The sequence below is a fragment of the Halichoerus grypus genome, chromosome 2 (genome assembly GCF_964656455.1).
Source record: "Halichoerus grypus chromosome 2, mHalGry1.hap1.1, whole genome shotgun sequence".
NCBI classification, from domain to species: Eukaryota; Metazoa; Chordata; class Mammalia; order Carnivora; family Phocidae; genus Halichoerus; species Halichoerus grypus.
Genome location: NC_135713.1, coordinates 207,808,650 through 207,824,270, shown reverse-complemented (window position 1 = coordinate 207,824,270; position 15,621 = coordinate 207,808,650). Strand labels below are relative to the sequence as shown.

The window sequence follows — 15,621 nt, the reverse complement described above, 5'->3', positions numbered from 1 at the left end:
CGGGACTGGTGCTGGGGGAGGGCCCTGCACACACCCACCGCCCCCTCCCAGGGCACAGGAGGCTGGCACGGCGGGGCTTGAGAGGAGATGTGTGCCACCTGCCAAGGCCCCCACCCCAACCTCAAGTGGCCGACATTCCTCCCTCCTGGGGGTTAAACTGTGCGCCAGATCAGGGGCAGCCATGCCCCGGTACCGCTGGAAGTGACCACGCGGCAGAGGCAGGAAGGGCCCCGGGCTGCAGGTGCTGCCCTCGAAGGCCGAAGCCCTCCCGGGCCCAGGGGTTACAGCCCCCAGGATTCTTCAAGGCAGGGGCTGGGGTGGCCTGGGAGGGACTGGGAGCAGGGGTTGTGGGAAGCAGGAGGGAGCCCAAGTTATGATTAGAAAGGTGCACTCTCTGATCAAGAGCAGTCTGGCCAGGGGCGCCTGGGTGGCTCAGTCGTTAAGCGTCTGCCTTCAGCTCGGGTCATGATCTCAGGGTCCTGGGATCGAGCCCCGCGTCGGGCTCCCTGCTCCGCGGGAAGCCTGCTTCTCCCTCTCCCACTCTCCCTGCTTGTGTTCCTGCTCTCGCTGTCTCTCTCTCTGTCAAATAAATAAATAAATAAATAAAAGATCCAACCAAAGTGCAGAACAGACCAATGGATTTAAAAAAAAAAAAAAAGAAAAAAAGAGCAGTCTGGCCAGGCCGGAGCCACCCGGGCCTCGGGGGAGGAGTGGCGGGAGCCTGAGGCCAGGGCGGGGGTGAGGGCGTGGACCATGGTGAGCCCACAGGGTGGGAGCCCTCGGGAGAAGGGAGTGTTGTTTGCCAGTCAGGCCGGTGGAATCCTGTGATTCAGCGGGGCTCTCGGGGGGCTGGGACCCAGAGTCCAGGGGGGACCGCGGCAGCCACGGGCCCGCCGGGAGCCCCAACCCTGCCTGGGCACTGCCACCAGGCATCTGGCCACCAGCCCTGGAGAAGCAGAGCTGAGCCCAACACGGCCTGCGTGTGCGTGCGTGACGTGTGTGCGTGTGCCGTGCTGGGGCCGGTGGGATTCACTGACGGTCTCTGCCTCCTCCTGGGGACAGCCACGCGCCAGAAGAGTCCTCAGAGCCCCAGACAGAGCCGGAGGGGCAGAGAAGGTATCTGACCTCCCTCTGGTGACTTGACGTCCAGCCTGGTGTTCCTGGAGCTGGACGGACCCGGCGGGAGGGACGCACCGTGGCTACTCCGACATCATGGTGTTCCTTGCGGTCACCAGCGACCACCGACGACACCGAAAGCTCAGGTCTCTGGTGTCTGCCCTGTCAGGAGGGGCTCTGAGCCAAGGGGTCAGCTGCTCACGCTTGGCTGGGAGCACAGCACCTTCTGGAGCCTTCTGAGGCAAATATCCATACTGCTCTATTATGCTGGTGGCTTCCAGAGCAGAAGGCGCCTCCGGGACCTAATTAACATATACCCGAACAACGCACAAATACAGTGCTCTCTTATGGGGAACACAGCAGAGGGGCTGGGGGGCGCTGCCCCGTCAGGACGCCCAGGATACGACATGGAGCTCTGACAGCAGAAGGGGACCCCACCCTCCTGATCCGCGGCCACCAGCCCCTCCCTGGGAGAAGTGGGTTCTTCTCCGGCTCACAGAAGGCGGCTGGAGGGGGGGAGGCAAGAGAAAAATCGATGGCGGCGTTGCCATGGCGATGACAGCAGCCGGCGATGCTCACCGAGGCGCTCTCCTGAGGCGCAGCGAGACCGCAGTGAGACCGCCCGGGCGCCGGGCCTTCATGGCAGAGGTGACGCTGGGCACATGCGGCCCCCGCCCGTTGAGCCTCACGCCCCCCCTGCTCCAGGTCGGGTCCTGGGTGGGCGTCGGCCACGCCTGCGAGTCTGAGGGGCTCTCAGCATCCCACTGCCCCAGGCCTCCTGGTGCCGAATCCTCAGGTGTCCCCCACAGGCACAGGTGGGGGCCCCAGGCCCCCGTCCAGGATGACAAGGGTGCTGCCTCAGAGGGCCCCACCCAGGCGGGAGGACCAGGAGGCGTGAACCCGTGGCGGCGCACGGGTGGGCACGGGGCTTGGCGGGGGCGCCGAGTCCATCACCTTCTCCCCGTGGACCCCAGGCGTGGGCCCAGGGAGGCATCTGCAGCCACTGCGGGGAGGCAGAGGGGACAGCCTCTCCCCACCTCACGCGCACACCAGGGCTCGTCTCCAGCGGGCTCGCCGCCGCTCAGCCTCGTCTTTCACTCTGCCTGGCGCGACTTGCCAGGACACACACAGTGTGAACACAGCGCAAGGTTTCTTCCTATGTTTCTCCCCAGAGCAGACCCCAGGGATCAAGGTCACCTGGGGGAGTGAAGCCCGACACCGGTCACAGGAGGCCCCCGGGACCTCATCCGGAGTGGACAGAGCAATGCCTAAGGCCCGAAGGGCACCAACACCCCCAGCAGCCACACAGAGCCCCTGGCGCAGAGCAGAGGAGAGGCCGTGCCCCCAGCTGGGGGGAGGGGCTGCTGTCAGCTCCTCACGAGGCCCCACCGAGGACCCTCCTCCGTGAGTGACAGCAGCTCTCCACGAAGCTGCTCATTGTGCTCCCTCGTTAACTGTCCAAGTGGATGTCGGCTCTCCTAAGAGCAGCTTCTCAAGCACCGACTTGCCCGAACTCTTGCAAGACACAGACAGGGACAGAGGCCACCGGGAGGAAACTGGTCATCTGCACACCAGGTCGCCACGCCATGGTCAGGGTGTCACACTGCCCCTGACATGCCCGCCCTCTGCCAATGCCAGGGACTCCAGGGACCTGCACCCCCCAGGGGCTGGCACCCCAGGAAGGGTGGAGACCTGCCTCCGAGGCTCCGGGGCCACCCCCCCCGGAAACCAGCTCCTGCCAGAGGGAGAAAACCAGGGAGCTGCTCTCCTCCTCAGACACACTCCGTGGGGCACCTCGACTTGGGGGCGACGTGGTGGGGTCCCAGGACAAGGTCTCGGGGCCAGACTGGCCGCCGTGGGAGAGCGCTGGGCCCCGGGACTCCAGGGCTGGTCCAGGCATGCCGCTGCAGGGTGGGGTTTACGAGGTCTCCACAAGCCTTCTGTGGCTAGGACATGGGACGGGTCAGAGCAGGAACAAGCTGCCAGCAGTGGCCCTGGGCCAGGTCCTCACAGACCCTGAGCAGCCCATGTCACCCCAGGAAACAGGCTCAAGATAGAACTATGGCTGAAGGCTCCTCTTTGCCCCTTCCAAGCAGGAACCCCGGTAACCAGGCAAGAGGCTCCTCGGTCCCAGCCTGTCCTCAGGATGAGAGCCAGCCACAGACTGCTGTCCCCTGTTGACATTCCTGCCCCAGAGCAGGCCCTTGGACACCAAGGGACATGAAAACACGCTGAAAGACCTTTCCTGCTCTCACCAAAGCCACCACTGAGAAGACAGGGATCCCATTAAGACATTTACTAACATCTCCTGGCAAAGGCTCAGTCCGGCCCCTAACACTCTCATCAGGGTGGGCCAGGCTGGTACACTGGAGGCCCCCGGCAGGTGAGCTGGTCGTCTGAACCCAGGAGCCCCCGAGAAGGGACCCCCTAGACCGTCCCAGCCCCTTCCGCGCTTGGCCCCGAGGCCTGGGCTGCCAAGCGGGGCCGAGGGAATGCAGCCCAAGACTGCGAGGCTTGCTCCCAGGCTGGCTTTGACCCTTAGTGTCCACACAAAGCTGAGCAGGAGGACAGAGCCCACGAAGAGCTGTCTTGTATCAAGTCCTGACAGGTCCCTATGGCCCAGGAAGCCCAGAAGGACATGGTCCTGATCTCCGGTCCAGCGACTGCTTCTGTCCCAGCCACTTCCTCACGGGCCAGTGCGGGGAGCCTTTGCCGGGAAGGGGAGGTAAAGGCAGGATGTAGGCATGATGGGGCCGAGGAGCTGGGCGACACGGGGGCTCTGAGTCAGGCCCCTCAGGCATGTGAAATCGCTCCCATGGCAGGTTCTGCTGTCAGGGTCCGACAGCAGGTGGCTCATCAGACTGACTGCTGTCAGGTGGGGGAAGGGGATCCAGGGACACGGGAGGGGGGACGCAGCCAGACCACCTCTCGGCCTCATGAGATCACAGGAACCCGAGCAGGCGGGCAGGCTCAGCGCCCTTCAGAACCACCTCTGCCTTCAGGGGCCCTCTAGCCACAGTCGCAAGGTCCCTGGGGTCACACCGCCAAGGGCACACCCTTGTGCTGGGCCCCCTGCGCTCCAGCCACACCACGGTCAGGCCACCCGTGCCTCTAAGGGAGAGGCCACGTTTGAGAAAAGCCAGCTCTGTGGGCGGGACTGAGACGAGGCACCCAAATCCCGCAGGGGGTTCTCCACGGGCGGCATGGGAACCCTGGCCTGGTTCTTCACTTGGGAACCGCAGGTGGAGAGCGGCCAAGGGCAGGGCAGTGTTCTGGCCACACCTTCCTTAATCCAGTGACTCAGGGGCCAAAGCAGGCCCGGTTTCAGGCCGCCTCCCAGCGCAAGCATCCCGCTCCGAGGCCGCGCCCAGCAGGCCGCTCCGGTGGTGCGGGCACAGGTCCACAGCGGCCCTACACATGCCCCGGGTCTCAAACAAGCAGCCACTTCAAGGACAGAGAGCAGAAACAAAATGGCCGTTCATACAGATGAGGCAACTGGAGCAGGCCGTGGACGGGACAGGGCGGGCTGGGATGAGAGCGTGGCCACGTGCAGGGGACACGGAGGCTCAGCACACGCTCTGCCCCGCTCGCTGTCACCACAACTTCTCTTTAAACAGTGCCACCTTGGTGAAAACCCTGGAACCCTCCAGAAGGCTTCCCTGCAAAGGCAGGGAAGGCCAAAGGACAGGCGACGTGGTCCTCTTCTGCCTGCGTGGTTCTAGCACCAAGAGCCCGAGTCCCTTCTCACGCGTCCAGGAGCCCGGGTGCACTGGGACTCCGGCCCCCACCTCCCACTCCCTCCCCGGGCTCCACCCGGCTCCAGGCACACAGCGGCCCTGCAGAGATGAGCCAGGGCAGTGGCCGCAGGCCTCGTCCAGCGGGTGGGGGGTGCTTGGGTACGCCGTACCTGGGGGCACCACAGACCTGCACGGAGGCCCCGAGCAGCGGCTGACTCCCCCAGGAGCCAAGGCCGGGGAAACAGCACGACAGTGCCACGGAGGGCCCAGGAGCCAGCCCCCCCACACCCGGACAGGGGGACACACACAACCAAGGCTGCACGTGCCTGTGGTGCACACAGTGGGACAGAGGAGAATCGAGGTACCGTCAGGGGACGCAGACGTGACGGCACCAGGGCTCTCTCCTCTGTTCTTCCTGCTTCTCCTTGAATTGAAATGTCCAATCACTTAACCCTTAAAGTAGTGGAGAGCCTGGAGGAGCCCTGGCCTCCGCGGTGAGTCCTCCCTGGCTCAGCCCTCCACAGGCAGGTGCTCGGACGGCATGTGCCTCCACCGAGCCACGGAAACACCAGCCTCCTTTAGGGTGAAGAGAACCTGATCCGCTCCCCCATGGGAGCCTTCTGGAAACAGCTGTGCTCCCACATCAGGCTGATGGCATTTCTAACAACTCGTGGTCAGGACGGATCGGGGAGAGGCCAGAGCACCGGGCCTCCTGCCCACCCTCCCAGGGACTCAGATGGAGAGAGACGCGGGTGGAAGGGCTGTACCCACTCTCAGATCGGGCGAGTCCCCCAAGCCCCGTGCAGGGCCCTGGGACAGGCACACGGTCGGGGTGCCTTTCCTCGGGCCATGTGCCAGGGACTGGCCTGGAGCTCTGGACCCCGGTGGGCAGACCTATCGCTGGAGCCGCCGGCCACCGAGCCCGAGCAGGCACAGAAACCACGGGGATGCCGAGCAGAGCAGGGCCTCGTTAGAGCCGCTCGTGTCCGCGCAGATCCGAGGCTGGATGGCTCTGTAAGTACCCCGTGGCGGGGCGGGAGGTGGCACCGGGGCGTGGCCCTGGGGCGAGCCTCAGCAAAGCCCTGAAGGTGGAGGTCTGAGAGCCTCGGGCAGCTGCACAGGTCAAGTGTGGGTGGCTGCTGGGAGGGGCTTAGAGGCCACAAGCAACTTCTGAACGCGGCCGTCCCGCACTCCCTAAGCGGCCTGTGGCATCAAAGTGAAGGCCTGACAGTCTTTGCTGCGGGGGGGGGGGGGGGGGGTCCTAGTGAGGCCGAGCGGGGGTCCCTGCGAGCTCTGGAGCCGGGCACAGACACCAGCGGGGCCAAAGGCAGAGCGCTGCCCGCCTCCTGCGCACGGAGAGAGGCGGAGCCAGGGGCTGCCTGCCCCGGGAGCACAAAATGCCGGCCGGGGGCCAGGCTCTCGCTCAGAAGTGGGAAACCACACGGCCGAAGCCTCTCCCCTCCCACGGCTTTGGGGTTTACCTCGGAGGGGCGCGTGCTGCTCAAGACCCTCACTCTGGGTGGGGAAGGCACGCGCCAGGCTCTGCAGGGGAGCGGGCTGGGGTGCGGCGTCCCGCACGGCAGTCAGATGAGGGTCTGCGCACGTCATCCTAACGGGCGGCCAGAGGGGTCAGGACGCAAAAGGGAGCGGCCAGGGTGTCTCACCTCCAGCCCCCGGGGGGCCACACCGGAGACCCAGGCAGGATGTCAGCAGCCAGAGGGCGGATGAAGCCCCACTGTGCTGGGCGGCAAGATGACATTTCTGAAAACAACCTCTGGTCAAAAAGCCCTGGTGGCTCCTTCCCGGTGCCTGGACCAGGCCCCCCCCACCCAGGCGCTTGCCCCCCGAGGCTGGTTGGTTCCCAGACAGCAGGACTCACTGCTCTCCCCTCCCGTCCTGGGGGGAAAGGTCTGCCGGGAGGAAATGATCAGAAACAGCAAGTCCGTGGGGACCGTACACGGGAAGAGGAGCAGGAAACCAAACTCAACACTTAACAAAGGGACAGCCAAGGTCACCACGTGGGGACGAGGTTTAGCCCCTCAGGAACACGTGACCGCACTGTAGTTAGCACGCTGAGCCTCACAGCCCGCAAACCACAGAAAGCTGAACTACAGGAGAAACCCGCCGGCCGGTCGTCCTGGGGGCCGCGGTGCACGCCTCGTCGGCTCACTGATCAGAACGGGAAACTCCCGGGATTGGAACATAAGAACGAACCTGCACCTGTCATCGGGGGAGGGTGTTCTCTCCACACAGAGCCTGCATGCACACACGGGGCTCCGGGCCGGACTGAACAGCCTGTCAGCGAGGGCCCAAGATGCAGGATCATCCGGGAACCCGCATGGCCTCCTCAGCTGGGGTCCTGACCAGCCTGCAGGAAGGGGAGGGGAGGGGAGCCCATACAGATGCCCCCGGCTACCCGCTGACTGATGGGACCAAGGAACTGAGGGACCAGGACAAAGCATCTCCTCGGTGGGTGACCTCGACACCTAAAACCCCGATGACGTTGTTCCATGGGGACAGTGGCCAAAATGTGCCACCGAACCCCAACCTGTCCATACTTAGCCAAGAACAAAGGATCCCAAATGTGAAATTTCCACCTGGGCCTCAAGGCAGGGAGCAGAGGCTCAGCAGGGCCCGGAAGACCTCGCCTCTCTCAGCAGGTCACCGTGTGGGACAGCCCAGGGTTTGTGTCCCCTGGCGGCATCATCTGCCCCTGGCACGTCGGCACCTCGGACGCCCCAAGTTATACCAAATGAAAATAACTGCCTCTTGGGGTCTGAGAGGCATGACTTGTGCCTCCCCAAGCCCAGGGCCGGGCTGGCCAAACTGGCTGGTAGCTGCAGTGTCTGCCCAGGGGTCAGGGTGGCCTGGGGGGGTCCTGCCCACGCAGACGTGGCATGAGAGCGTGAAGAGAGAACATGGCTGTGCCGAGCGTCACTCAGAGCGGAGCCAAGACTCACAGAACCCACCCAAGCCGGGCGCAAGCCCACGCACTCACTCCCGTCCCGGAGGATGACAGGACGACAGGACGACAGCAGGGAGCGCCCGGGGCTGCCTGCCCGGCAGCCCTGGCGCCACGTCTGAGGTGGCCTAGCAGGGCAGCCGTGGAAGTCACCGTGGGGCAGGGCTCGGCATCACGGTCCTGTGGACGTATTCGTTCAGAGCGGCAAAACCCACTCAGAATAACCCAACTGCCGAAGAGAGAATAGAGAAACACGGTGTTCACGGTGTTTGTGGAACGTTCTACAGCATCCAACACGTGCACTCGCTGCGGGGACCGTACGGGGGCATCGTCCTAAGGTAAAAATCCATCCTCCCAGAGCCCCTCCTCTTCCAAGCCCCCAGCAGCCTCATCTGTGCCCCCTTGCAATTGTGCGTGCGTCCCCTGCTCCTGTCCTCTGCTCCCGGGTTGCAGCTCAACGCCAGCCCCTGGTCACCCCACCCATGGCCCCAGAGGCTGCACACCTTATCCATCCCTCGGGGATGCTGTGATCTCCAGCCCCGCATGCACCTCCCCACAACACACACACAGGCACGGGGTCAGGAGGTCTGCAACACCCCAAGAACGAAGACCTCAAACGCTTCCAGGAAAAGAAACACAAAACACTCACCCTAAACTAATACTCTGCATCGAAGAAAGCAACAGAGCAACGCTGGGAGTCACAGGACCCGGAGGCAAGACCGCATCCCACCTGCAGTTCTAAGTCAGCCTAGCCTTTCACCAAGTAGAGACACAGATGCAGACAGACGAGGGCTCAGGTACTTCCCCACGTACGCACCGAGCATCCCCCAACTGAGGGAGAAACAGGACCCAGAGCACACAGTCCTGGGACTGGGAAAGGGACGCCTGGTGCCCAGGGGGGTGCGGGCGGGAGGGGTCCGAGCGCGTGGTAAGATGGGGCTGGGGGCCACGCTCCCAAGGGGAAGAAACAGCTGGACTAACCAGGACCGTGTCCAAGGGTCTGCGGATGAATCAGCAGGAGCACACCGAGAACGAAGCAAATGAAGACAAAACCAAAGATAAAAATCATAGCTAGAATCACAATAGTGATAAAAACCCGTGAAGAAAAAAAATCAATCAACTGGACTTCACTAAAATCAAACACGTTTGTTCCTCTAGAAACACCGGTCCAGAAATGAAAGGCCAACAAGACTGGGAGAAACCGTCTGGGAGATGCACACCTGACGGAGCACTCCTACCTGGAACACGGAGAATTCCTACAACTCCATCACGGGACAAAAACCCCACCGAGAGAAGAGAAGGATGTGAACACACACCCAGCCAAGGAAGGGAAACGGGCACACGAAGAGATGCTCAGCGTGCCGCTGGTTCACAAGCAAGATGCAAATCTGGAAATGCCCAAACTGGAAACAGCCCAGACGTCGCTCAGCAGAAGGCAGAACAAGCCGGCGCCCCCACCCAGCGGGAAGCCCTTGGCGCTGAGGCGTGAGGGACCACTGGCACGCGCAGAGACGCGGCTGACTCTCACGATAATTTTGCAGATAAAAGCAGCCAGGCCAAAAACAGCGAACGGTACACGCCACACGATTCCACCAACACCCAAGGCCAGCAAACACACGCTAACTTCCTGGGCAGAAAGAAGCCAGACTCCAAGGTCACGACGGGTCACCGCCCGATGTCCGGAGCCACTAAATGCACAGAGGGGACAGCGGATGAGTGGCCGCTGGGGGCTGGAGGAAGGGCCCCTGGGCTCCAGGTTCCCCGGCTGGAGTGGGTGACGGTCGAGCTTTGGAAGCAGACGCTGGTCCCGGCTGTGCAGGCCTGTGAATGTGCTAGAAACCAGCGGACTGTCCACTTGCAACGGGCGAGTTTCCGGCATGTGGATCACGTCTCACTAAAGCCATTACCAGAAGAAGAGATCTGCCTGCAGGAGCAGGGCTGACACCAGAACAAATCCCCACGGGTTGTGCTCCTGGCTCCTGACACACAGCCCCTAAATCCCTCGGGAGCCCCTGAGTGATAGGAGCGTCTTTCATCCTAATGTGGCAACGCTGGGTGGGCTCCCAGATGGGGCTGGTCTCCAGGAAGACCCCCGACGACCAGAAGCTGGACTTTCAGCCACACCCCATCCTCCAGGGACAAGAGGGGCTGGAGACTGAGGCACTGACCGTGCCCACGGGACGCGCTGTTCCAGGTGGATGGTGTCAGAGCAGGCCCGACCTGTGGGTGCTCAGAGAACAGGAGAACTGGCTGACCAAGGGAGCCCCACATTTGTGGCCAGAGCGCGTGGTGAGAGGACACAGGTCTCAGCTGGCCTGGCACCTCGCTGCCACCTCTGTGGACACAAAGGAGATTTCCACCGGGTGCCGGACTCCACGCTCCACGTAAGCCTCGGGACAGAGTCCAAAAACCCACAGAAGCAAACTGGAAGCTCCCTGATTCCAGCCGGAGCCGGGCCGAGCCCCCCGAGCCATGAGGGGCCGTCCCTCCCCCGGCGTGCTCCCTGTCTCACTGCCCGGCTCCGCGACACAAGGCCACCCAGCCACTCGCCAGGCCTGCGGTGGGGCAGCACCCTGGACTCCGCCACCAGGAAGCCCTGCGACCTCACCGCAGTTTCGCACACGCCCACCTTCATCCTGGGGCCACACAGACGCGCATTTTCCCATGGGCAGACCCTTGCCGTTCTGTGAGTGTGACCACCGGGCCTGGTCCCTACGGCAGCCACATGACTGACCACCACAGTAAAATGCCCCTTTCGCAGATAGGAGCCTGTGTGCAAACTCACGCGGGTCATGCACAGCACCGACTCCCCTCCGAGGGGGTTGGGACCCAGACCATGCCCTCAAGAGCTGTAGCCAGGAGGCCCAGCAGTACCGGGCAGGCCCACGTGTGGCCTCTGAGCCCCGGGCCGGCTGGTCCATAGGCACCCCTTGTCACAGAGGAGTGCAGGCCTCCGAAGCCTGAGTGTCCCGCACATCTCCAGAGAGGCCGCGCCTGCACCCCTCACCCCCTCAGCACCCCTCAGCCCCTCCGCGTCCTCCCGCCTCTGCCAGGGGCAGGTCAGCTTGGTGACCATGGAGGCCAGACGGCTTCCATCCAGAGCTAGGGAGCAGCACAGCCTTTGGGACGCTGGACGAAAGCCCGCCCGTCACCCATGCAAGCAGAGCCCAGCCTGTGTGCAGGGTCTGGCCCTGGTCCGCGTTCCGCCCAGCCTGTTGCCCCCAGCCCCCGAAGTCTCCACAGCTGCATCTATCACCGGCACGCCCAGGGCCTCGGGCACACGAGGGAGACCTTCCCACTTCCCTCTGTGTGCCTGGCTCAGGAGCGACGTGGACTCATGGTACAAAATCTGCAAAACAGCGAAAGCAGAGCGAGAATGACCCATCCCAAGAGCTCCACCTGCTACGCTTCTGGGCCTTTCCCTCAGTTGATCGTGTGACACGCACGCACGCCAGCGTGTCCTTTCACAAAACCGGGTCACCCTGCGCGAGGAGTCGGCGTCCCGTCTCCCTGTAATACCAGGAGTGCTCCCCATCACCTCAGCCCTGCTTCCACACGGCGCCCCACACCAGCCAGCGGATCCGCCCATGTCCTCACCCCACGCTGCACTTCTTGGGGGGCCGACCCACCAGCGTGCGCTCTGAGCAGCACTCACGTGCAGCCAGGTGCCCTCGCCAGCTCTGAGGGTCATGGTCTCTCAGAAAAGCTTCTTGTTTGATGAGAACCTGATCCCCAGTGGAAGTAGGACCAGACCCAGGCTGGGACCCCAGCCCCGCCCGGGCATATGTGAGGGCCTGGCGGCCATCTGGGGTCTCCGCTGCGTCGGGGTCTTACCGAGTTCTTTGGAGCCCTGGCTCTCGCTGGCTAGCTCACCCATCTTCACAAGAGCGTCAAAATAGCCTTTGGCAGCGTAGGTCACACCTGGGAGAGGAGAGAGGGGCGGTTACTGCCCGTCCTACGGACGGACGAGACCCTCGGCACCCACACAGTGCTCGTGGTGCACACAGCCCCCCACGGTGCTCCGCGGCCCTTCCGCCTGGGCTGAGTGCTCCCCGTTTCTGGCTGATGTCCTTCTCTCACTGCAATTGTGAGAGCTGCTTTTCCTTCCAAGAACGTGGTGCCCGGTCAGGCCCAGGGCTACTCGAGGCAAACTGCTGGGTGCCGTCGCCAGCGCCCGGATCTGGTGAGGGGTGGCAGGGCCCACCAAGTACATGAGACAAGACCCCACCAGGCAGGAGGCAGCACGAAGCCGTGCGCACAGAGACCCCCAGCCAGCTGCAGACAGACAGTGCCCCTCACCTCTCCAAGCTGAGGCCACATCAAGGGCCTGCCCCATGGCAACTGCGGCCGCACTCGATGTGCACCTGGCACCCCAGGGAAGAGCCCTGTGCCCACTGAACCTGGGCGAGCTCGCAAACACCTCGTCTGCGCGGGGGCCCGCCCACCCTACAGTCTTGGGGGGAGGACAGGGCCAGCCACGGGACAGCAACATCTGATCCGCTCCCTCCAGAACCCAGGCCGGGGCGTCTAACTGGGCACATCATCACATTTTATTTAGGTGGCTTCCAATGAAGCGCATGCCCAGGAGCGCGCCCTCGGCGCCCCCACTGGCTGGACTGCGTTGGCTGCCAGGAGGGGTGGGCTCCTTAAAGCTGATCAAAGCCAAGCCTGGCACAAGGGGGAGGCCGAATGCAGCTGAGGGGATGTGCTAACGTGGCGGCTGGGCTCAGTGCCACAGGCCAGTCCGGGAAAACGGGCAGCAGAAGAGCCCGGATTCTCCACACACAGCCCCCCGAGAGCCTCACGGGGATCTGCAGTGGGTGTAGAAAGGCCTGGAAGGAAACCTGGCCTCACATCAAAGGGGAGACCAGGACTGCCTGGGGGTGAGGTGATGTCCCCCCATGAGGAAGCCAGGTGAGGGTGAGAAGAGTCCTACGGACGGCGGCTCCAGAGAGGGACCACGTGCAAAGCCCCATGTGCGTGGTGCGCAGAAGTCAGGCCCAGCCAGGGAGAGATGAGAGCCCGGTCCTGCCCCACAAGCACGGCGAGGGGCTTTGCTTGGAGGACCCGAGGCCCAGGCCCCGTCCTCTTGCCTCTTCTCTCCACCAGCCTGCAGACTGGGTGCCCGTCCTGCTCGCAGAGTGTTTCGGGGCAGCAGACCTGACAGGGGACGTTCGCCCGGAGGCCGAGCTGGCTCTCAGCTCCTGGCAGGCACAGAGGTCATCACCATGGCCTGGGACCTGCCGTTACCTTTAAGACCCTACAGGCAGGGTTTCAGCTTGAGGAAGGGACAGAACCTGCTGAGCAGCAGCTGTGCCTCCTCTCTTGCGGGGGACCGGCGGGCTCCCGGGGCAGCGTCCCTGTGTGCAGGGCTGCGGGGCAGGGGCAGGGTGGAGGGAGGGCAGCTCGGGAGAGCCTGCGGGTGCAGAACGCGGTATGCGCCCCCAAACCAGAAGGCAGCGCAAGGCCCCTCCCCTCCACGCCCACGTGGAAACAGGGAGACGGCCAGGGGCTGCTGGTCAGTGCCATCGACCCCAACACAGAGGAACAGAGGAGCCCTGCCCACACTCTTGGCTGGATCTGTGCGTGACATCAAGACCACTCTCCTTCAAAAGGGTCAGGGTGCAGCGGCACCCCCTGGGGGAAGGGCCAGGGCCGCGGTGCAGAGCTACGTGGTAGACTGGCATATGACCGGACGTCCTCCCTGCCCCCGAGACATGGCAGGTGGGTGGACTGTGGCCAGACACCTCCAGCCGCAGACCAGCAAGGCCGCTGTCCAGGAACAGGCCGGTTCCGCCGGGTGCTCTGTCCCCAGGCGACCACGGAGACTGCCCAGTGCCGCCCTCTCCTTGCTGCCTCCAACCTGAAGCCCACCCAGCGCAGTCCCCATGGGGCCGTGGACACGCCAGGGCAGCTGTCAGAGCTGGGGTATGCTCTACAGACACAGCCTCCCTGCTGGGGGGATGGGCTCTGCTCACAAGGGCGCCGCAGTTCGAGCGACAGCCTGACACCTACCCTGGAGGGACACAGGCAAGGGTGGGAGACCAGCATGGGTCCCCGAGAACCGGGCGTCCCTGACCACAGCGTGACTCAGCCGCCCCCGCTGGGAAGGAAGGGCCCGGACACGGCCACAGCCTGTGCTGGTACCCATGTCCCCTCCCTGAACGAGCCCGTGCCCCCAGCGCCCTGAGTCCCGGCTCTCCGTGAGGTGCAGGCCCCAGCCCCAAGCCCCATCCTGCAGCTTCAAGACGAGGTTCTGAGGACAGACATCCATGCCCACCGTATTTAGGTGCTGTGGGCAGACACTGAGCCCAGACCCTAGGACAAGGCCGCGGACAACAGTGGGTGCAGATTCCAGGGCTCCCAGGCCTCTGAGGTGCGGCCCCACACCCTCCCTCCTTCCATTCTAATCTGGCTCCACGAGCTGGCCGCCTGCTGCGAGGGCGTTGCTCCCACCCCGCGGCCTTACCTGCCAGAGCTTTCTCATAGTTCTTCCCCATGGCAATGAAGTTCCGGAGGCTGGGGTTGAACTGCTCCATGATGGTCTGAGAAAAGCAAGAAGAGAAAGGGCATGAGTGACCCAGGTGGCCTGGGGACCCTGGGAGTGTTCCAACAGGAGGAGAAAATCCACAGGTGGAGACCACGAAGCCGCAGTCAGGCTTCTGGAGTCCAGACCCCAGCCCCACCCTCGGGCAGACCCCCCGAGCCTCAGTTTTCGCCTCCGTGCGATGGCGACAAGGACGGAGCAGCGCGTTGGGGCTTTGCGGATCCAACAAGAATACAGAGCGTGCCACGCGCTTGCCGTATAATCGGCGCTCAGAAGTGCCGTCTAGGGGGCTGAGTCAGCTGAGGAAAACCCTCCTGCCGGCCACACACAGCCGCACGGCGCCGCCCAGGGCCCCCTCCCATGGAAGTCTTCACTCAACACATCAATTACCAAACATCATCTCTGATTAGCAGGACCCACAGCCTGATGTGCAAACACCACGCTATGAATAATCCAGCAGGCCGGGTCTGTTTGCCCAATGGACTGCAGTTGTGCGTCGGAAGAAATTAGATTTTCACCGCCAAGGCCAAATAAAGGTTTTAATTACAAAGCGTAAAAACAGGCACACGAACACCAGCAGAACGCGAGTTCCACCGGGCAGCAAGCGCGGCCGGCCGACAACCAGCCCGGCCATCAAGGACGCTGCGGGAACTTTCAAAGAAAACCTGTCTCGGCCACATCCTATGTGTGCAGGTCCACATTTACAATGGGCGTCTGTCTGATCTTTCCTGAGGATAAGAGAGAACAGGCGGCCAGAGGGGAAACCGCCTGACCCTGCCCCAGACCACGGAGCCCCAGATGCTCCTCTGTGAACCGAGGCTGGGCATCCTCACCCCCGAGCCCCGATCTGTGCCCAGCTCTAGCCCCAGTAACACCCTTCCTGTCCCCTGTCCTTGCCCTCGGCCAGTGGGGAGGGCTCCGCGTGCTGCCATCCGCCCACCCTGGGGTGTTAGCACAAAGGGACAGAGACCCGTGCTTACAAGGGATGAGGCCCTGCATCGGAGCTCCCACCTACTGACATACAGGTCTGGGTCCCAGGCTCGTCGAAGGGGTGCCCACCAGGCTCCACACCACGTGGGGAACAAGGAAAGGAAACAGGGCAGGTGTGCCTTCCTGTCTGGACGCAGCAAAGGTAGTTCTGCTCCATGCGGGGCCGGCACTGAGGGATGCAGGGGACACAGCAGTGACCCTGCCACAGTCCCACCCCTGTGGGGCTGACAGCCCAAGAGTGAAAGCATGCCCACACCACACAGCGGGCA

The 15,621-nt window shown here is 63.6% G+C and overlaps 1 protein-coding gene across 4 annotated transcripts in view; it reads right to left on the bottom strand.

Annotated features, from left to right (window-relative positions):
• The window catches only part of BAIAP2 (BAR/IMD domain containing adaptor protein 2), a 67,975-nt gene that overhangs the window by 37,488 nt on the left and 14,866 nt on the right, over window positions 1-15,621 (bottom strand). For all 4 annotated transcript variants that reach the window (XM_036113223.2, XM_036113225.2, XM_078066246.1 and 1 more), the window contains exons 2-3: window positions 14,285-14,360; window positions 11,650-11,736 (exon numbers count right to left, since the gene is read on the bottom strand). In XM_036113223.2, coding sequence (XP_035969116.1) covers window positions 11,650-11,736; window positions 14,285-14,360 — 163 coding nt within the window. The remainder of the gene's footprint in view (window positions 1-11,649; window positions 11,737-14,284; window positions 14,361-15,621) is intronic.